The sequence below is a fragment of the Zalophus californianus genome, chromosome 2, assembly GCF_009762305.2.
Source record: "Zalophus californianus isolate mZalCal1 chromosome 2, mZalCal1.pri.v2, whole genome shotgun sequence".
In the NCBI taxonomy this organism is placed as follows: Eukaryota; Metazoa; Chordata; class Mammalia; order Carnivora; family Otariidae; genus Zalophus; species Zalophus californianus.
Window position 1 is genome coordinate 93236397 of NC_045596.1, and position 23641 is coordinate 93260037.

At 37.9% G+C, this 23641-nt stretch overlaps 1 protein-coding gene and 1 pseudogene across 39 annotated transcripts in view; both read left to right on the forward strand.

The window, feature by feature from the left end:
- Positions 1-23641, forward strand: part of ANK2 (ankyrin 2) — a 317165-nt gene that overhangs the window by 135908 nt on the left and 157616 nt on the right. For all 39 annotated transcript variants that reach the window (XM_027597295.2, XM_027597312.2, XM_027597302.2 and 36 more), the window contains exons 3-4: positions 13093-13191; positions 14509-14607. In XM_027597295.2, the coding sequence (XP_027453096.2) occupies positions 13093-13191; positions 14509-14607 (198 nt within the window). The remainder of the gene's footprint in view (positions 1-13092; positions 13192-14508; positions 14608-23641) is intronic.
- LOC113924473 lies at positions 2525-5639 on the forward strand (annotated as a pseudogene).

Consider the following 23641-nt stretch of genomic DNA (forward strand, 5'->3'; position numbering starts at 1 on the left):
CTAGAATCACCAGGTAGTTCATAACTCATAACGTTCAATTTAAGGTTAAGTGAGTTAATGCAATTAAAAGCTTAGAACCAAGACTGACACTTAAGAATAAGTTATAATAAGTTTTAGCTATTATTTAAATAATTTGCTGCCAACTTTTAAAGTTAATATTTAAATCTCTTTAACCCATGACTATCATAATAAGTAGCTCAAATAGTGTTCTTCCTTTGAGCTTCATATGCTGATTTGCTTTAGCACATGTGAAGTCAAATATGAAAGAAATAATTTATCCATTATTTCTCATAAAAATTAACCAAAGAAATGAGACTATGTGAAAACATTTAAATTAGGAGAGTTAAAGCTTTCAGTCATAAAATAGCAGTTCTTTGAATTATTGACAAGGATGATTACTAATGGACCAGGTTCCTGTCTGCTTCCTAGGTTTCATTAGAACTGAAAATACTTTTTAAAGTAAATCATTTCTGCATGAATTAATAATTTCCCTAGTCCAGGTAAACATTATATATGTTAGACTCAAAAATGCTCAATTCAACTCATCATATTTAACCAAATCTCAGTGCTAGAAAACAGGAGTGAGGAGTATATGCATTTATTACTTCTATCACCTAACCAGGAAATCATAATATTTTACATTTGTGTATTATTTTATAGATTCAAAATAGCATAAACGTACATTATTTTATAGACTTTTAAAAATAACTATCTGAAGTAGGCAGAGTGGGAAATTTCCCGTTTTACTAATGAAGAAACTTTAAATCGTGTTGTTGCTAGTAACGGAGAGAAATGAGGAACTCTGGTTTGGGGGCGTTGCCTCCAGTGCACCACACCCGCTGATAGCCCTGGATGTGCACACGGTTCAGCGGTGACTTCGCCTGTATTCTCAAAGTGAAGAACTCTCCTTTGTCCAGTCATCATCCTTCATGTTTGCATTGCAGCATTTATCAAAAATAGGAATGATTAAATTCAGGAAATTCAAATAAGCATACCATAGAAACCACTCCTCTCTTAGAATGGTCTTGGTGAACGTCAGGTTTTTATTTACTCAGTCTGAGATACCTAGTTTCCCCAAGATGCCCTCATGTCTTGGGTCTTGCCAAAACCTGCTTAGTTTTTTTTGTTGTTGTTGTTGTTTGTTTCTTTTGCTGTCTAGACCACCTGTGTGCACACACTCTTTCTCTGACACACATGTGTGTGCATGTATGCTTGTGTATTGTGAAAAGTTTCACCAAAAACAAAACAAAACAGAACAAAAAACCCCAAACAAAATCAACACTTGCTCATCCACAGTACATTCTATTTTTCTTTATTCCACTTTATGTTTTAAAATGTTGATTGGTAATCCATTAAATAGATTTTATGACCCATTTAGGCATCATGACCTACAGTTTGAAATTTGGTTTAGAACTTAATTGTTTTAACTTAAAAAACATGAATTTGTAAATCAGATCAAGTATGGATTTTTGCTATTCCTTTTTTTGGTAGTGAGGGTCTTTGAGACAAATCACTTGACTTCTGAGAATTTTAGGGTCCTTCTCGGCAAAATATAATAATGTGATATAACATATGTAAAATATAAAATATAACAATGATATGTATGTCATTAAGTTTTTCATTGTTTTATTCATCAAGTATGTATTTCTCAGCCCCCATAACCTCTTCATCCCTCTTGATCTTGCTAAGATTTTGAAGAATTTTCAGAACTCTTTTCTTCTTCTGGGCTAGCTCACCATCATATTTAAATTCATTCTCTGTATTTTGGGGATTATATGGTAGAAAGACTTGATGGGGCTGGGCAGGGGTAAAGACAGGTGGCCAACAAAGGAGCAACCAGCCAGAAGCACTATGGATATCTGGGTGGCGCTGGATCATAGATGACATGGAGAGCTGGAAGTGGATTTTACAAAGTGATATTTTTCTTTTTTTTTAAGGTTTTTATTTTTTTTAAGATTTTATTTATTTATTAGAGAGAGAGAGAGAGAGCGTGCACAAGCAAGGGGAGTGGCAGAGGGAGAGGGAGAAGCAGGCTCCCCACTGAGCAGGGGGCTTGACAAGGGGCTGGACAGGGGCTCAATCCTAGGACGCTGGGATCATGACCTGAGCTGGAGGCAGGCACTTAACCGACTGAGCCACCCAGGCACCCCACAAAATGATATTTTCAGAGCATTCTTATTCTAAGCATTTTTCCTTATGAAATGATCAATGAGCTATCAAATTCCAAGCCTCATTGTAAATTAGCAAATATCTTACTAAACATTCATCATTTCTGAATTATAAAGAAAGGCTTGAAGATCTGAGAATAACTCACTAGTAAAACAAGTTTCCTCATGGATCATCATAGTTTGATTTCCTTTTTAAATCAGAAACTTTTGGAGAACAACAAATGACATGGTAGAATCAGTTAAATTGTGTATGACAAAGGGGACACATTGATTGCTTTGCTCTTTCCAATCTTCATAAAAACTGAATCGATCTTGAATTCTATGACAGTGAGTATTCTTAGTTTTGAGCAACCACCATGAAAGAGGTGGGAAAGGTGTAGCTAGATTATGGCTGGCTATAAGGAGTGAAAATTGGGTTGGGAATATATAAACAGGTTATTTTTGTTTTGAGTTTGAGTTCTTTTCCTTCACCTATAGATAATTTCTTTTGCTGATGTCATTTATGCCAATGGAAGTGTGAAGTTATAAATAATATTTCATAATTATTTGTATCTATATTGTGGGCATGTAGTTCCTCTTGAAAAGAGCTCCTGGTTTAAGACATCTCTGACACAGGAGCCCCATTCAGAATGGGGGTGGGGTGGGGGATTGGGAGTCAAGTTTCACTTTCTTTTCTCTATTATTGCCCTTTGTCCCCATTTGCTCTCCATCTTTTTCTTCTAATATATATTTTTTAAAGATTTTATTTATTTATTTGACAGGGAGAGACACAGCAAGAGAGGGAACACAAGCAGGAGGAGTGGGAGAGGGAGAAGCAGGCTTCAGGGAACAAGCAGGCTGAGCAGGGAGCCCGAAGAGGGGCTCAATCCCAGGACCCTGGGATCATGACCCAAGCTGAAGGTAGACACTTAATGACTGAGCTGCTCAGGCACCCCTTTCTTCTAATATTTTTTAAGAACTCATATATTTCAATTGCCTCCTTCCAAATATTTACATTTTGGTAGAATTAAGGAAGCTATGTAAGTTAGTTGTACTTTTCAGATATGCATAGGACAGATTGGAGTACCCTTAACTCAACATGTAAGATTTGCAAAGTAGAGTAACCTGAGATTTGAAAAAAACACAAGTCTATGTAGCACAGAGGTGATTTTCAGTTGTTCAATTATAAATATTTTGGGGCTCTTTGGAAACAGAAAATATGTCACATGTCCTTTGCTTCTCCCTTAGAATCTAGCACCTAGAGATGAGCATTTGGTGGGTACCTGGCAAACACTTGTTGATTATGGATTTGTACTAAGATGCAAAACAGCTTAATGGATTTTGATGCAAACATTTAACCTTTATGTACGTTTAGCTGTACCTGCTTGAATCTGTTCTTCGCCTTTTCCAGATGGACTACTCTATATCTTTTCTGTATGTGCCAGAAATGTAACTAACACTTGAATGGCTCTATAAAAATTTTTATTGGCTATCTGTTCTACCTGGGGTTTCATGCACTAGTTTTATATGATCATAGAAAAGCAGTCAATGGGCAAAATAGCTCATAAAATCAACAAGAGAAATGGTGAATGGTAGAATGAAATGGTAGAATCTGATTGTAAATAATGTTATAAAATTGTTTTATAAAATTTTAATAGAAGTGCTAAACAAAAAAATCTGCCCTTTAAGATTGATTAATTTGCATATGGTTGGGGCGCCTGGGTGGCTCAGTTTGTTGAGCTTCCGACTCTTGATTTCAGCTCAGGTTGTGATCTCAGGGTTGTGAGATCGAGCCCTGCTCTGGCTCTGCACTAGGCGTGGAGCCTGTTTGGGATTTCTCTCTCACCCTTTGCCCCTTCCCTACCCCCCCAAATTTTTGCACATGGTTATTTCAAAGTAGCACTAAGATTTTTTTTAAATATTTGGCATATTTAGTCATTTTAATGATATTCTTTAGAAATAGCGTTATTCCAAAAGTTGTAGAATCAAAGGTGATACCTTGCCTGGGACTCACAGATCTACAAGCGCTTGCTTACACTAAGAGGTCAATGAATATTTGTTGATTGTTTCAAAAGACTCAAATTCATGTTATTTTATCAACATTAATTTATATATATCAAGGACTTATCAATAGTAGCCTGCTCTGGTTGGTTCCCATTCAGTATATGGTGACATTAGCGGGTAGGGTCAGCCCTGGGACTCCCAGGTACAGGGAGACCTATAGTCCTGGGGACTGGCACAGGCATTCTGGACAAGAGCAGCAAGGAATGCTTGAAGGAGATGGAGGTGCAGATTTGAGCAGGATGTTCTGAGGGTTCTAGTAACCAGAATCCTAGCTATTGGGCCTCCTGCACCCAGGGTCCCCACAGTAGTACCCATGCAGGTCCCAGCAGCTCCTGTGATTTGCCCAATTATTGTGACCAAAACATACCAAATTATTGTGACCAAAACAGACTCTTGGACTCATAGTTCCTCCCATGGTGAGTGGTTCACTTAGCTTTTGCCCTGATGATTAGAGTCACCTGGGCAGTCCAGAGGCTCGGGCATGTAGCTGTGGTCCCCCAGAGGACCCCTATTCTGCATCTGGCCTTCATTTCCCATTTACTACAGAGAGCAGATTGTGTTCTTCCCTCTGCAGCTGGTAGTTATCCCACCTCTGGTTCTGTTGGTCCTTGTGGGCCACCTATGATGCTGCCCCCAGTGGCTGGCCCCCACTTCCCATCTCCATGGCTGCTCTGAGGCCTCTCCTGGAAGGGCCAGCAACTCCTTAGGAGCTGGGCTTAGGCCTTGGCATTGGGCCTAAAAGAGAAGGAAGGGGCATGGTGGCGGCAGCAGCTGGGCTGGAGAAGACTAGTGCATTGGTTGCTGTGGAGGCAGGAGGCACCACTGCTGGTCCTAAAGTCATTGGGCTCATCCTACCAGTGGCCTTTTCCACGCCTTTGCCTGAGCGTGAGTCTGAGCGCCTCCCACTAGAATAAGTGTGGGAGGGAAGCCTACCGCCCCCACTGAGCATTTCTGGACTCCTGCCCTGAGTCCATGGACCCAGCCCCTACACCTTGGCCTCATAGTTTTGGAGGTCCCAGAGACCCTGGGTAAGGAAAGAAGGAAAGAAAGCCAGGGAAGTTGAAACACTGCATTTGTTCAGCACCTGGGAGGATCCTAGCTTGCTGGAGTGGAATGCAGATGACTTCCACATCTTCTGTGGGGATCTGAGCAATGAGGTGAATGATGACATCTTGGCATGCTCCGTTAGCCGCTTCCCATCCTTTCTTAAGGCTAAGGTGATCTGCAACTAGTCTGAGGCAAGACCAAGGGTTAGTCAGCTTTCAAGGACCCTAGCAACTATGTGCAGACCATGTGCGCACCAGGCGTGAGATGAATGGGAGGTAGTGAGCTCATGCTCCCATCAAGCTGCACAAGAGCAGGTGGAAGGACTGGAAGCTGGACGTGGTGTGCAAGAAGCAGAAGGAGAAGAAATCGGGCGTAAGATAGGGTTTGTGGCCAAGCACCTTCTCCCTCCCTCCTGGGTGTTGGCTCCTCTTCACAGTTCTCTTTGGAAAACCCCCAACTATTCACCCATACATCCTCCCCCAAACCAGTTTCAATAAATTTACATTCATTAAAAAAAAAGGCTAAAATAATGGCACACAACTGATGCTCATAACGTTTATTTCTTTATTGTTGTCCTCACATTTTCATTGTCACCATTATCATCATTTTTATAGATCGGATCATTAGAGGACAGAGAGGTTAAGTGATTTGCCCAAAGTCACACATCTGGTTAGGAGCAGAGCAAGGAAGGACCTGATTGCATTTCTTATTCCCAACACCACGTTATTATTTCTGCAGTTGACCACACTGTCTTAAAAAAAAAAAATAGAAAGATGAAAGGAAGGGAAGAAAGAAAAATAAAAAGAAAACAATTTCAGTCAGTTGCATACAAATGAAACATTTAACCTTTTAACAACCTTAAAAGAAAAGATTTCCAACCAATGACAAGGATGCTCTTCCAATGTCTCATACAGTTGTTGTTTTTACTGTGTATTTATCTCTTTTCCTCCAGATTTGCTTCAGTAGAGTTATAACACCAACAGTTTTTATTCTCAAGCATGCTGAGGATATTAATTCACTGTTTAGGCTACTATTTCTCAGGTTTAATTAATTCTTAGATTTTCCTATTAAGATTTTGTTTTTGATTTTTAAATTATTTTAAATTTTCATCTACATTTTTTCCACAGTGTTGGTCAGTATGTTGAGCCACTGAGTAGCTAATTAGAATCAGCAACCATATTAATCAAAGCATAATTACTGTCTATAAACCCTGTGAGATGAGGAATCAAACTCGGTGGAAGCACTTGGCATAATGCTGTTTTAAGATACAAAAGGTCTGAAGAATTTTTACAGTAATGTTTTGGTGGCACAACATATACATACATACACTCATATGTACTGTGATTCTAACATCATTAAAAATCAAACTAAACAAGATGAAAGCAAAACCAAGGAAAAGAGGAATAGAGAACTTGTGATAATTAATTCTGATGGATACTGAATTTATTCTGTGTTTCCTGGAAATTAGTAAAAAAGACAAACACATTGATTTATGCAGTTTTCCTAAATGAAAGTTTAGTAAAAAGAAGCACAGAGGCTTTTCCTATTACTAAACTTTTTCCTGTTATTGAACTCAACAATAGTTAATTCAGAGAACCCATATAAAATAAACACAAGGGTGAAAATATTGCTCAGATGGACATTTCTTATATTCGCTTTACATATAAACCAAATATGTAGTAATATTTTATAAGTCAGTGAAGACATTTCTGTAGGGAATCAAGATAACATACTCCAGGTACATTGTTTTCTAGTGATCTAACTGAATGTCTAACCTCATATTAATTTAAGAAAATGAATACTTATTGTTTCTGTTAAGTATGAATTGTTTCAGAAGACTCTTTGGCCATAACTCAGTAAGCTCATGATGAGTGTTCTAATAAATGCAGAAACTGACAATATTTTATTTTTTGGATATGTGCCGCAAATACTATATGTGTGGGAAGCACTATTGGGAAAGTCCTAGAACCTGCCCTATAATTTGCACCCAAATATAAAAGATCTGACTAGGGTCGGCTGGGTGGCTCAGTTGGTTAAGTGTCTGCCTTCGGCTCAGGTCATCATCTCAGGGTCCTGGGATCGAGCCCCACATCAGGCTCCTTGCTCAGCGGGGAGTCTGCTAGTTCCTCCAGCCCTCCTCCTGACTGTGCTCTCTTTCTCTCAAATAAATAAAATCTGAAAAAAAAAAAAAGATCTGACTAGTTGGGCATGTCCACCTCCTCATTCCCTTACCTGACAAAGTGAAGAATATCTAACAATAATATAACATCCTTTGAAATGTAGGCCAGTACTACTAATTGACCATGGTAAGCTAAAGCATGTCAGTGTGGCTCCTGTGGGAAATTTGATATTTAGAAACATGACCTCAGGGACTAACCAAAATGGGTTTAACTGCAAAATGTATTCTCTAGGAGTTACCTGAGTTGTACTATTGAATGGGATTATTTATCACTTTGCATTTAAACATGATTAACTTATATGTTAGCTCATATTCACAAGATAAAATATTTTTCGCTTAAGTCTAGTTGATGCTGAGTTGCTTTTTCTGATAACAGTTACTCAGCATATTCAATTGCTAATTACATCTATTTTTGGTTAGAAATTCTAGAACCAAAAAATTAAGTGTAAAGCAAATTGCTTGTCTTCTATTTCCTACAGCTAATTCAATAATATGATAGCAATAATATGATAGTCCCAATTTGGTTGCATTTTAAAAGAAGACAGATTAAAAATTTATAGCATTTATAATTAGAATGTCACGCATCATCTGTGTCTTTATAACTACTCTAGTTTCAGTAGTATTAGTATTACAGAAATCTTAAAGACACGTGTATATCCTGAATTCAGTTTATATATTATATACAGTTTGGTTTCTGAACTAATCCCTCATATGGAAAATTTTAATCATATTCTTGGATGATGTTTTCAATAAAATACAACTATATTTCAGTAATTTTTAGTAGGATCTTTGTGTCTCCAAAAAGGATACTTTTTCATTGGAAAATTCTTTTAACTTACAGCATCAGCTTTGTAATTAATTGAGAAGAAAGCTAGCCAATTATTGAGAAAGTTAAAGCAAGTTAAAGCTTTCAGCTGAGTGGATGCTACAGAGTGAAAGGAGAAAGATCCCCCAGAAAGGAATTTGAGAAGAGTATTGTAAATCCTCTAACCATCAGAGTTGGCCACTCATGGAGTTGAAGAAAAGTTTACACCTTTTATTTTTTTTATTTTTAAAAGATTTTATTTTGTTTACTTATTTTTATTTATTTTTAAAGATTTCATTTACTTATTTGACAGAGAGAGAGAGATCACAAGCAGGGGGAGTGGCAGAGGGAGAAGCAGGCTTCCCGCGGAGCAGGGAGCCCGATGTGGGGCTCGATCCCAGGACCCTGGGATCAGGACCTGAGCCGAAGGCAGATACTTAACTGACTGAGCCACCCAGGCACCCCAATTTACTTATTTTAGAAAGAGCGAGAGAAAGAGAGAGCACGTGCACAAGCATGTGAGTTGGGGAGGGGCAGAGGGAGAGAGAATCTCAAACAGACTCTGGGATGAGTGCAGAGCGCAATGTGGGGCTTGATCTCACAACCCTGAGCGATCATGACCTGAGCCAAAACCAAGAGTCAGATGCTCAACTGATGAGCCACCCAGGAGCCCCAATTTTATGCCTTTTTAACATCTTAATTCTCAAACTTTTCTATTTTAAATTAATAGAAAGTTATATTCAGAATGCCACTGTTGAGATCATTTTCAAACAAGTTTAGGCACCCATTTTAGGCAATTAAGGATTGATGAGTAGTTAATAATGCTTGACTCTATAAAATTTATAAACAAGATTACCTGATTTGTAGACTGATCCCACATGTTGCCCATATTGTAGTACTTTAGACCTAAATGAAGATCAGATTCAGGCCATTGTAACCTTAGAGAAATTGACCATTGGGGAGTCATTTTTCCAGTTCACATTATTTATTTATTTATTATTTATTTAAGATTTTATTTTTTTATTTGACAGAGAGACACAGCCATAGAGGGAACACAAGCAGGGGTAGCGGGAGAGGGAGGAGCAGGCTTCCCACGGAGCAGGGAGCCCGATGTGGGGCTCGATCCCAGGACCCTGGGATCATGACCTGAGCCGAAGGCAGACGCTTAACAACTGAGCCACCCAGGCGCCCTGATCCAGTTCACATTTTTTAAAGATAAAACTGCTGTCAAACCTGAAACTTTGACATGCAAACAGTGATATTGCTGGTAAATGTCTAACTGGCTCTCAGGGGTGGGAGGAAGGGGAGCCCTGATACGTATTATTTGTTGATTCGCATAGTAAAACATTTCCATGACAGGAGAGGAAGACATGATACTGAGAAATACTGAATTGAGGAACTAAAAGAAATCACTGGCAAATATCGAAAATATTGAGGAGATGCTTTATTCTTCTCTTCCTTCTCTCCTCCTTTTTCAACTGATTACAGCTCAGAAGCCATGGGCTTAGTCTGGGAAATTCTTGTTACTAGGGTACAAGGGTATAAGAACACCTGGCTCTGGGTATCCTAAATACACCAGGTTTTGCCACTTGTCCCTGACAAAATCCAAAGGCAGAGAGATGAGTGGGGGTGAAACAAGAAAGGGATTTATTTCAGTAGAGGCCAGCACCAGGAAGACAGCAGACCAATGTCCCAAAGACTCTTTAAAGTGCTGAAAATACTTCGAGGTTTATATAAAAAAAGTGTGGGACAGAAGTCGGTGGGTGCATGTAGATGGGCAGTAAAGGTCAGGTCCATCACTGTTGAGGGGTCAATTATGTGGGATTATCACTGGCGTCAGATCAGGGCAGTTAAATTGCTTGAGGGGTAGTTTCAGTTCCCATCACGGGATGCTTTGCCCACCAAGTCTTTTGCCTGAGTTAAAAGATAAGCTGGAAAGAACTTAATGAGTTAGAAAGTATAGACGGAGGTCAAAATGGAGGTAGTTCAAGTCCTCTTTCAATTTGATCTATTTGGGGTGGTTAAAGGACTCTGAAGAACGTAAGGTGGAACTTCCTCATGTTCCGTCAACTGGGAATTTCAACTAACAGGTTAAACTTTTAAGTTAAATAAACATTGACATCAGATAAAATAATTACAAAAAGTAAAAGTGATCCAATGAGAAAATTCTAATGGGGTATAAATTTAACAAAAATAATTTTTTTTCAAAAACTGAAAGAGAATTTCAGAAGAACAAATAAAATGCTTCCCCATTCTTCCAGTCTTGAAGAGGAACTTCCTACAGAATGGGTCAACACGGGGGGCAGCTGGCTGGCTGGCTCAGTCAATAGAGCATGCAACTCTTAATCTCAGGATTATGAGTTTGAGCCCCACGTTGGGTGTAGAGATTATTAAAAAAAAACATAAAGGAAGAAAGAATGGATCAATACAGAAAATCATATATGGAGAGCTTTTATTATTTGAACAAGCCAACCGTTTGCCCCTCAAGAAAGAATTTACTGAATAATATGGCATCAGATTTTGGAAAGTGTAACTGAACCAACATGCTTTCTCTCCTTAGTGAGTCACAGATACACCAGCTGGAGTTGTCGCACGAAGTAAACTTTATTTGCAGCAAATAAGGAGATCATGGGAAATAACTTCCAAAGTTGTGACTTCCCGAGCCAGGGTGAATGGATTCCTTTTACTTAGGGTTAGGATGAATATTTAGCTGGGGAAGCCCTGTTGTTGTATGTAGAGACAGGCATAAGACCATGTATGAACCTTAAGGAAACATGCCTGTATACACATTGTATGTTATGTAAATGAGGCCTATGTTCCTCCTTGGGTGGAGACGTTAGTATTATAATGAGGTAAAGGTAGTTGCCAGTCATTCTAGAGGTCACTCCATGGTCCACCTGTGCAGGCGTGAGTCAGGGGTTAAGCTCAAACTGGTCTGGGTGATCTGGGCCAGCTGGAGGTCTTGTCAGGGTGGTCCCATGGCTGGAGAGGTGGTTTCAGTTTCCAGTTGCCTGAGTTAAGAGATAAGCTGGAAAGAAGAGCTTAAAGACGGGCTCTTGGGTGGCTCAGTCGTTGGGCGTCTGCCTTCGGCTTGGGTCATGATCCCGGGGATCCTGGGACCCAGCCCCTCATCAAGCTCCCTGCTGGGTGGGAAGTCCCCTTCTCCCTCTCCCACTCCCCCTGCTTGTGTTCCCTCTCTCATCTTTCTCTCTGTCAAATAAATAAATAAAATCTTAACAACAACAAAAAAAAGAAGAGCTTAAAGAAAAATGTGGGACAAAGGTTGGTAGGTACAGGCAGGTGGGCAATAAAGGTCCCACCTGAGGTCTAGCTGGTGACAATGACAATTCCAGGGCAGAATAAGTCCAGGTGTTCTATGGGTAGGACTCAAGCACCTGGAAAAAATATCCCCAAACCAATCATCTCTAGTCCCATTTGGACAAAAATCCTGATCTATAGGAGGCTTATAAATTCTAGGGACTACTCAGGCTTTTCCTTTCAAATATATTAAATAGTTTTGACTATTTGTTGGGGCGCCTGGCTGGCTCAGTCGGTTAAGCATCTGCTTCAGCTCAGGTCATGATCGCAGGGTCCTGGGATCAAGCCACACATGGGGCTCCCTGCTCAGTGGGGAGTCTGCTTCTCCCTCTCCCTCTGCCCCTCCCACCCCTGCTTGTTCTTTTTCTCTTTCTCTCAAACACATATCTTAAAAAAAATAGTTTTGATTATTTTCAAATGTAATCTTTACCAAAATATTACCTCTATGCTCTCTTTAGGTTCATTCATTCATCCAGCAGTATTTATGGAGTAGATACTATGTGTCAGACATGGGGTGGGTGGAGTCTTAGGTAAATGATGGGGTTATTAAGCAATTAATGAACGGGGCAGTATCCCATCTAGCAAGTAGAGGGGAGCTCTAAGGAGTGGTACTAAATGGAAGGTTTTTATAGGAAGGAAGGTGGGGCAAGAAAATTCTTAGCAAAAGAAAAGAAGTGTTCCAGGCAAGGTCACTTTCCCTTAGGGAAAAAGCAAGGGGTCTAATCATTCAGATTACCTCATCTTCCTTTGGGGAATGGAGAAGGCCCATGTGACAGATTACCTCATTGGTACTAATCAAAGAATTCCTGACTGACTGGGTAAGTCATTTCTGGGGGAGATCAATGTAATGTATATAGATACCATATTTAGTAAAATTGTCAATGAGTTTTTTTCAGTGCTATGGTGAATAGTTTTTCCGGAATTTGGATAGATGTGAATCAGATATTACAGTACTGATTATCAGATAAATTTTAGAATTTGGGGAAAAAAAACTAAAGGCAAATTAGTGATATGGTGCTAAATGTCTTTTAAGTACAATGTTGTTATCGCAAAGTTGTTTTACCTTAGAATTGTCCTATGGCTTTTTAATCACTTTTTATATGAGAAAGACATTTCCTTCCCCTTCGTTAAAAAGTAAGATTTATTTAAACTCAGTGTTCTAGAAACTGGAAAGAATTTTATTTCTGGCTGGTGCAACTCATGATACAGAGTTGCTCGTTTTTGTTTTGTTTTTTTTTCTCATTAGAAAAGTATTTAGATATTTCTTACTTAAAAAAAAAAAAATCCCAACTTTGTTGGGATAAATTTGCCAAATTCACATTTCTAATGAAATTTACCTCTTTGCCTCTCTGAAGCAAAAATACTGGAAATTTGTCTCTCTGAACTTAATAGCTTAAAGCTAATGCAAAAGGAAAAAGTACAACCAAGAGACTAGAGTCTGTCTAGTCTCTGGGTTAGATCCATGCTTAAAAATCAGCTCCTGTCCACAGCCATTATTCTACTTCTGAAGTCTTGTTTGCTTTTCCTTTCAGAATGGACTCAATGCTCTCCACCTGGCTGCCAAGGAGGGCCATGTGGGCCTGGTTCAGGAGCTGCTGGGAAGAGGGTCCTCTGTGGATTCTGCCACTAAGGTAATATTCATACTGGGAGAATTTATTTGGAACAGAGGAAATGATTTAAAGTTGCAGAGATTTGCTGGGACACCAAGATTCTTCACAATGCAGAACTGAAATTGAAACTCTTATTACTGAACTTTGCAGAGAGTTGGAATTGGTTCATTTAGGGATTTATCAAACATGAGACTAAAGAATTCTATGCACCTGGTTTCCAATATTTTTTCTTTTTTCTTTGGTTCCCAGAGAGAGTAGCTTGATATAATCCTCTGTAGACGTAGCACCTATTTTCCTAAGGTTAATTCAATTAAAAAAAGTAAATTGATGTAGTAAACTTCTCAGTGGAAATGGACAAGTAATTTTCATGCTTTAATTAAGTTGTTATATCTTTTAGTATATTCATTTAACTTGGTAAGAGAATATACAGAATCTTTTATACTGTAATGGAAAAGAGATTTGGGATCATGGATTGAATTATTGGGAAAATTAGATTTTGTCATTATAATGTGTGTATGTAGAGAAATTGGACTCATTTTTAAGGAACTGTCCAAGATGTTTGATATACTAGAAGCTGGTGTTTTTTGGTTGATATTTGTTTTACTAAAATATATTTGAACCTTGTCTTTGGGGAATCATTTCAGAAACAAAAGATATTTTTTTAAAAATATCATCAGTGGTGACAAATCTTTGTCTTTAGAAGGTAAAATTTTAATTTGGAGCGAAACAGTAGCCAGTCAGAATCAAGCCTGCTGACCAGGGCTGGAGTGTGACAATATGGTTGTGAGAGATGCAGAGATGCTGCAGGCCCTCAAGCCTCCATCTGGGGCATTATTCTGATCAAGGATAGACAAAAAGAGTGAATAAATGAGGAATATGGCCAGTTAACCTGGATTTCTAACACCTCATGCAGGCATAGTTGCCAAAATGTAGACTGGCCCTGCTCACAATAGACAGCAATTCTAGTGGAAATTTAAAAACAAAAACAAAAGCTCTCTGGCAATTCCAAAGAAATGTTAAAATACAAGTTTACCATAGGCAATAAATGGTCACACACACGCACATGCACACAAATCCCAAATTTGATTCAATAGGAACTGAGTCTTTCTTTTTAAACACCTCACCATAATTGTGAAGGCTAGAAAAGGAAAACACTGTTATGGGAGGCTCAGTGTTTTGATGGCGGACAATTATCCCTTCCCAAGGTGGGCTACTATCTTGACAGAATGACAGACTTTAACCACTTGAAGTAATCAGCAAAATTGAAAGTGACTGTACATTTGATTTCTACAAAATTTGGAAACCTCTAACATTTTCTATTCTGTTTCTCCAAAACAGAAGGGAAACACTGCTCTTCACATTGCATCTTTGGCAGGACAAGCAGAAGTTGTCAAAGTTCTTGTTAAGGAAGGAGCCAATATTAATGCCCAGTCTCAGGTATTACATTCAGATTTTCTCTTGTGTAAATGAATTCAAATTAGAACAGCTTTGTGAAACTGATTTAATGGGTTGAGCCAGCTGTTGGGTAGATAGATTTACTATAAATACTGCTGTTATTTATTTCAGCCAATTATTTTATTAACTCATGCAACGATATTTCTTACTTCTTTGATGTATCATGATCTCCCTCTAAATATAACTGAAAATTTGACAACTGTGGTCTCTCATTGGCTCTAAGTGCATTAAAAAAGAATATAACGTGGTTGTTTTCCACAATGACAGTGACATCTGTGAAATATGAATTATTCATGCAAGTTCTATGTTGCACTATCAAAGTATTTTCTCTCCTTAAATTTTAAACATTCTCAGAAGATTAGCATTCCAGTAGGAAATCTGCTATGAAGTGGAAATTACACTAATTACCTCACACCCCAAATATGGACTTTAAAAAACTCCTGAAGGAAACAGGAAAATTCGTGACCCACAGCCTTATGATGCATGTAATAACAATAAACTGGATCCCTATTTCCGGAAATGAAAAAATATTGCTTTGCCCAAAGCCTTACTCTTGGTATCTATTATGTATCTATGTAGACACTGAGGTGTATATCTTTATAAGTTCATTTCTTCTTTCTCATTTTTAAAGTTTTTAGCCTTTCTGAGATCACAGGCCATGCTATAGGGGCTATTGGCAAAATAAACCAGTTCCTCTCTGTCTATTCTTTGGGATAATCTCACCAGCTTGCTTTTGAAGGCCTTTGTGTAGGAATGTCTCTACCTATTTAGTTCATTCATTGATCATGTAGACATGGCTCTGGAGGTATAAATGGCATAAGTTCTGGACTCATAAGATACTACAGGGCAAAAGTTAGAATCAGCCCTATTTTCTTTGACTTTGATTATAGGGAAGAACCAGTTGAAATTATGACAGACAGGACATTATTTATTTTTATTTCTGTAATAGCATACTATTTAAATAACCACATTTTTTTTTAAAACCCAAATTACATCTCTACTTTAACATTTGTTAAAAATATGCCATATCCTAAAAACTTCACTAAATGAACAATTTTTTTTAAAGATTTTATTTATTTATTTGAGAGAGAAAGAGAGTGAGAGAGAGAGAGAGAGGGTGCATGAGAGAGGGGAGGGGCAGAGGCAGAGGGAGAAGCAGACTCCCCACTGAGCAGGGAGCCTAACTCAGGATCATGACCTGAGCTGAAGGTAGACACTTAACTGACTGAGCCACGAAGGCGCCCCAAATGAAAAAAATTTGTAAAATTGGTACCATCTGTAAAGAATTCCCATATATTCTATAAAGTATAATGGCATCTTGGGCTTAGAGACAGAGGTCTTGCAAAGGATTTTACTGCTCTAAAGGGATTAAAACCTTTTCTTCAGAATAGCAAGAGAACATCTTTTTGCTCTAGAGCAAAGGTTCTCAAATTTTGGTGGCCTCATAATCACCTGCAGGGCTTGTTGAAACCCATGATTACGGGCCCAACCTCAGAGTTTCTGATTCTGTTCTGGCATGGGACCTGAGAATTTTCATTTCTCACAAGTGCTCACATAATGCTGACACTGCTGGTTCAGGAACACTTTGAGAACCCCTGTTTTAGCGAGTGTAAGAGAAAAAACTGGGCATAAGGACGTTGCAGTAAGATTCACTAACTATAGACCTAACCACTTGCGTAAATCAAGAGTTTGTGTACGGGAGCGCCTCAGTGGTTCAGTCGTTAAGCATCTGCCTTCAGCTCAGGTCATGGTCCCAGGGTCCTGGGATCGAGCCCCGCATCGGGCTCCCTGCTCCGCAGACAGCCTGTTTCTCCCTCTCCCACTCCCCCTGCTTGTGTTCCCTCTCTCGCTATCTCTCTCTCTGTCAAATAAATAAATAGAACCTTAAAAAAAAAAGTGTGTACTTAAGAAGCATGGAAACGAAAGCCTGGTCAAGTTCAATTGCCCATAGGAGGTTTCTTTTAATGGAAAGTTCACCTGCTAACTGTTAGTGCTGTTAGTATCTATAAAAAGAGTTTAGTTACTTTTCTCAAAATGACTAGTTGAACATTGTGATTTTGTAAAAGTTGACAGTAGCAAATTTGGCAAGAAAAATGCTTGTTAAAATTTCTATCAGTTATTATACTGTGATTATTGGAAATTTATATGCTTTGGAGATTTTTCAAGGAGAACTAGCTAAAACCATTTAATTGGTAATTTGCTTTCAAGAGTCGAGCTCATTCTGTATAGTCATAATCATGCCAGTTTATAACAGATCCTACAGGAAGATTTATATTGTCATTAAGAGATTAAAGTAATCTTTATTTGTATTGTATTTAATTAGCTCAGTTTAAGATTCATATATTGTAGGGAATCCTGACAAATAGCTTCAAACTGGTTTTTATTTTGTGAGAAAGTTTTAGATGGAAAAAAAATTAATAATTAAAATTTAGGGTGTTTTTCTAAATGACTAAGTGATTTGATAAGCCCTATGACATTATTTACTATATTGAATTTAGGTGGCCCTCACTACCAATTAACAAAAAATATTGCTTAAAATATAATTTAAGGATTGAAATTAAGATACAGGAATTTATATAAAACAGATTGATTATTTTGTTCCTATGTGTGAACAAGTCTCAAAGGCACAGTTTCAAGGACCATTGAGAGAGGATATGAGTGCTTCATGCCTGATTCTCATTAGTCTTGTCTTGTTTAAGATACAGATTTCTTACAGGGTGACAGTGGACCTCAGGTGGATGGGTAGGACCATGCTCATGGTAGAATCGGAAAAGGTCATAGGAATACCAAATGCTCAAGATCAATTCTGAATTTTACACTCAAATTATACCTTCTATATCTTTCCAAGAACATAATGCAAGGCAAATGCAGGATAGTCTGTTATTATAGGAACGTTGATAGCTGCATAGTATTTTGCCTTTGACAAACTTCTGAGTTATTTGGAAATGGGCCACTAAAATTATTGAATTAAGAAGGTAGAAAGTTTTCTGGGAAGCTCAAAGGAATAAGTGCTCAGTAAACATTTACAGGTCTCATAGGTTACGGAGAGGTATACATCTGTGGATTTTTCTGCATTCTCTACCTAAACTGTAAAATCCATGGGAGGCTTACCTTCACATAACACAGTGCCAATTTTGGTAGGCACAGTTCTTAACTCATGAAGAATTCCAGAATACCAGCAGAAGCAATTTAAGCATTTTAAGTAGAATTATGTGATCAGTAAAATAACCATCAACCGATGTTTAAGTTTCTGTGCTCAGCAGTGGTGGCAGTATGGTCTCAACTGAGTCAATTCTCAGTATGATTTTAAATATTGCTCAGACCATGTAGCTCTCTGGCTTGGTTCTTTGCTCTCCTGGATTTGGTGGCATGGAGATCTCATTAAGACCTCCATGAAAGCTGTTTTGGTGGAATAATGAGGCTGGAAGTCAAATTAGAATGATTGCAGGAATGCTATTTGCATTGAGGATGGTTGCTTGCTTTCTGACAATCTCTACTCTTAAATCATCTTTACTAGGCATATTAACATCTTCTAAACCGTCCTACATAAGTAATGCTGGGGTGCTTCCTAGATATTTGTACTGGCATTTATTTGTCACTTTTATACTCCATAAACTTATTAGACTCGGAGATACAACTTTTACTTAATTAATTAATTTATTTAAGATTTTACTTATTTATTTTAGGGAGAGAGAGAGTGCGAGTGTGCAAGCCGGGGTGGAGGGGAGGGGCAGAGGGAGAGGGAGAGAACCTCAAGCAGGCTCTGCACTGAGTGTGGAGCCCAGTGTGGGGCTGGATCTCACGACCCTGAGATCATGACCTGAGCCGAAACCAAGAGTTGGACGTTTAACCAACTGAGCCACCCAGATGTTCCAGAGATACGACTTTTAAAAGCATTGTTCAAATTATATATTATAAAAGAAACTTTGAAAAAAAATTTTGAAAAGACTGTCAGAGTAATGAGTTCCTTTAAATTTTTGTAGCACTTTTTGCCTGATGATATTTGCCTACCTCAGGTTTATTTTTTGTAATGTATATCTACAGTTTCTTCAAGGTGGTACATTTCTTGGGAGCAGATAATTTTTCTCACATTGCTTTATATTTTTAGGATTTGACGTAATTCCTTGCACATATATGGACTGGAGGCTAAATATATGCATGTATATTCTTCCTGTGTAAAAATAAGCTTCATTGTGTATTCCAATCATTCTTAACAGTAGATATTAATAATAGTACAATAAATAACATTGACTGCCAGGCACTATCTCCAATGCCTTGTGTACATTACCTTGATCTTCATTTACTCTGCCATTATCAATGACAGCCTGAGACAAAGATAATTCAATACTTGCTCACAATCTTCATCCCTGGACAAAGCTGCTTTTCATAGCTCCTATAACAGTTGTACGTTCACTATAGACACCATAGAACAGTTTTTATAATTCTTTTTTCTTCTGGCCCAAACCCTATTAAGTTCCAAGTAAGCAGGTTTTCCTGAAGTAGCATCCATGAGGAAGGTTTAAGGCGAAAGTTTTCCCCTTAGTGTTTTTTGTGAACTATAAATGCTATAGGTCTGCAAAAATGTTCAAAACATGAAGAGATTTTGTTGTTGCTGCCAAGGAAATCTAGCCCAAGAAATTTCCCCTGTTTAATTTTCTCTACAATAAAAAGTGACTTTTTGTTTCTCACACAAGACTATTTTTCCTTTAGATTTTTATTATAGTTTCTAATGTAAAATCATTAAAATCAGAATGTCCCTTGTAATAAAAGTTACTTTAAAAATATCTATTTGGTTTTTTTTGTTGTTGTTCTTACTTGGCAAACTGGTTTATGATTTGACTACAATAATAAAAAAAAAGCACACTGGATTCTAGAATATGTAATATCTCCATACAGCAGAAACTAATTGAAATCGTAGAACATGGGTACAGTAAAACTTGTCAACCATAGCTTTCTGACTATCTTTTACCTTATAAAATGGGGCCTGGTATGTTTGAGTTCCATGATAGTTATAGAGAGAAAGGAAAATGTGATTTCATTAGAAGAAAGGACCAAAAATACCCAGAAGACTCTTTAAGAAGTTTGTGGAAGTATGTGTCCCGGGAGCTAAGTGTGGGTTGGAATAGATTCCAGATGCCACCAAATTACAACCCCATAGTAATACCTTATGCTCAGCCTCTTAATTTTAAAGTGTATTTTTATGTGTTATTTGATCTCATTTTATCTTTACAATGATGTGAATTAGCAACAATTGCTCTCATTTGGATATAAGGAAAATTGAGGCACAAGCAGGAAATCTAAGGTCTCGTACCACCTTAGTGATGGAGTCACAAACCCAGGGCCATTTGGAATAGACACCTTCCTTCCAATAATCTACATAGTTCACTGGTTCCTTTTAAGCTTTCTCTACAATTTCTACCTCTTCTGGGGGAGGTTCACGGCAGTACTTAGCTCCCACAAGAGTCAGGTCCCTGGCTTAGATGCAACCCATTCTTTCCGGGTCTAATTGCTCAGATGCTGGGAATAGCTGAAAGCATTCCGCAAAAGGTGGGCATTGGCAGGTAAAAGGGATTCATGTACACTGGGACACCTATCCACAGTTGGGACTTTTTCAGTCAGTCATCCATTCTCTTAGAGTGTTCTTTTACCAAACATAATTCTTAACACAATGGAAGACTTAAATATACTTTCTGAAGTTTAGTTTGTGTTGTCTTTTTAATATATTTTTCTTATCAATGTTTGCATTGTTCTGCTTTTTTTTTTTGAACTTTCCTGTGTTTCAATATCATGAGGATTCTAGAAACAGTTTTTTTTCTTTTCATCTTATTTTATTGGTGAGTGAGTCCAAATAACATATTCTGATTTGGTATTCTTCATACCATATTTTACTGTAAATTTACTTGTATTTTTCTTGAATCCTTTTGCTTATTTATGTTCACTACTCTTTGTTCTTTCAATCCTGGAAATTTCATTCCAAAAAGACTTTCCTATTTGTAACACTACATGATTAGACTTATTTAGCTTTTAGTTTTTAGACCATGACCATTAATGCCAGCTGCAGGATTACATGACCATTAATTATACCCCCAGAATTTAAGGGGCACATATGCCCACTATATGCAATGATAACTATCTTGTGCAGGTGTAGCTTCCAATAGTTTTTTCTTCATTGGCCCTCACCCATTGTCACAAGTAATTTGAATTGGGCTGTGAAGAGGAAGAAAACCTACACAGTTGGCCAGCATACCCATTACACTGAATTGCTTCCATATGGCCATGGAGCCATCCCTGGCTCTCAAAACAAAAACCCATAATGGAACATTACGTTCAGTCACTCACACACACACACACACACACACACACACACACACACACACACACACACACTGCATAAAATGGGATCCAGGATCACAGAGTAAAAAAAAATTGTTTTGTTTTCAGCATTTTTTTTTCTCCAAATATATACATGTGGTTCTTTTTTAATAAGGATCTTGGTTATTTTAATTAAGAAAATTATTGTAACGTAAAATCTCTGAAGTTAAGGTGAAAGCATGTACTTGCATTTGACCAGGGATAAGAAAGATCTTAGGACACTAAAAGCTAATAAAATAAAGTCTAATCATGTTTGTGTTACAGAGCCTTTTTGACTCTGAAAATCAGTTTACTGGGTGATTACACATTTGCGAGTGCATCTGTTGTTCCTCAGCATTCCAAGTTAAACAAAGGAAGTATGCTTTCTCCAATTCCCCATTCTCTGATATGTTTAGAGAAATGATGAGAATTGACGTCTTTAAAATTTTGCATAAAATGGAATTATTATCTCACATTCTAGTAGAATTTCAACATTAAAAGTACTAGTCTGTTCACAGACACACATACACACATCTGAAACGACATGATAATATTTTCATTTGCAATAAAATAAAGCAATTTTCCAGTTTTCAAAGAAAATTAATACATGCATATTTTGCCTTTATAAGTTCGTTTATCTGGGGACAGGTGGTGTGAAAGGTTGAATGCTCATTATCAGTTTGTCCTGAAATTTGAATGAAGTAAGACATAAACATCATTGAATCTAAATCTATGGTAGATGTCCCATTTATTTATCACTTCAGAAGCCTTTCCATATCCACTATTATTGTATTTTAAAGGAACTACATTTGTAGAAAGGTAAGGCTTGTAGGGACAAGAATAAAATGGCTAAGATGGCTCTACATTTCTCTTAATAGAAATCGAGTTCAAATTTCATACAGAAGACCCTTCTTTTTCTATCCCTCAGAGTTAAAGTGGAGGATAGGCAACTTTGGCAGCAAATAGTTAAAATAGTATCGTAGCACTTCTTACCTCAGCTCTTAGAGCACAGTGTATATGGACCACAGCAGCTAAGATGCTAGGAAGACCTCAAAGCAATGATCCTTCCAGGCAAAGATCACAAAACAAAACAAAAATGTGAAAACATGACACTAAATAAACTAAATAAAACTTGCCAATAGAAAATTATTGGGAGTAATCATTCACTCCCTCCCCCACCCCCTCCCTCACTCAGCAGGTATTTGTGTATTCAACGTGTGCTCACTAATATTTGCTAGAGAATACAAAGATGGGGCTGGGAGTGGGGGAGACCTGAGGGAGTGATGGTTGGATTGCTTTCTGTTGTTTTTTTTTTAACTCATAGACAATATTATTTTTTAGATCTATTTTTTCCCGCTTCAGTGAAGTATAACTGACAAAATTGTAGGGCATTTGAAGTGTACAGTGTGGTAAGTTGATATATGTATGCATTGTAAAAGGAAGCCAGGTTAATTAACATGTTCATGGCCTCACATGTATCTTTATTTCGCTTTCCCTCTCTCTCTCTCCCATGAGAACATTTAGGTTCTCTTGTAGCAAATTTCAGTTGTACAGTACAGTGTTGTCAACTGTACAATCATCATGTTATACATTAGATTCTCAGAAGTTATTCATCCTATAACTGAAAGTTTGTATACTTTTACCAGCCTCCCCCTACAAACCTGAAAGTTTGTATACTTTTACCAGCCTCCCCCTACAAACCTGAAAGTTTGTATACTTTTGCCAGCCTCCCCCTCACCCCATGTCCCCAGCCCCTGAGAACCATTTTTGTACTTTCTGTTCCTGTGAGTTCAATTCTTAAAAAAATAGATTCCACATATAAGTGATACCATGCAGTATTTATCTTTCTCTGTCTGGTTTATTTCACTTAGCACAATGCCCTCCAGGAACTGTTTTCTTACAAAAAGGAATTAACATAAAAATCAGGGGAAGCAGAGATGCAGTGTGCTATGGGAGAATGAAATAGTACAGGCAAGAGGCTAAAAGAAATCTGGAAGCTGAAACATGAAAAGGAAATGAGGTATAGCGGAGACTGAGAGACAGAATCAGATCCTGCAGGACTCTGTGAGCCATATTAAGGATTTTGTTTTAAGATGTTTATCCTAAGCCCAGTAAGGACGTAGAGGTGAGAGGTAGAAAAAGATGAGATGGGGATTTTGAAAAGATCCCCCCTGGTGCAGTCTGGAGAACTATAAAAGGGGCATCATCATAATAGAACCTCCCTCCTAGAGGTTATGAGAATTGAATTAGTTAATCCATGTAGAGCACTTCGAACAATGCCTGGCATAAGAGCTCAATGAATGTCATTGTTAATAGATCCAGTGATAGCTCATTTGTGCAAGAGCACAACTCTGCATGTCCACTACTCCCTGTAGCACAGAGGAAATAGCAACCAAGTCAGCTCCTTGATATAGGTTAAGAGGTTGCTACTACAAATGAAATCTAGAGCTCCTATGACTGGGTTTTTTCACATGCTTTTTGGAACAGTGTCAGTTTGGCTGCATGAAATTGCATTATCCTAAACACAGATGCAATAGTAACTTAATAGTTTAAGTAATTCAGCAGTGAGGACATTTAGAACATAGACATTGATCACCTAGAAACATATGCAGCTTCAGATTAATGGATAAAATAAGAGACTTCTCATCTCAGATATCTATGCTGG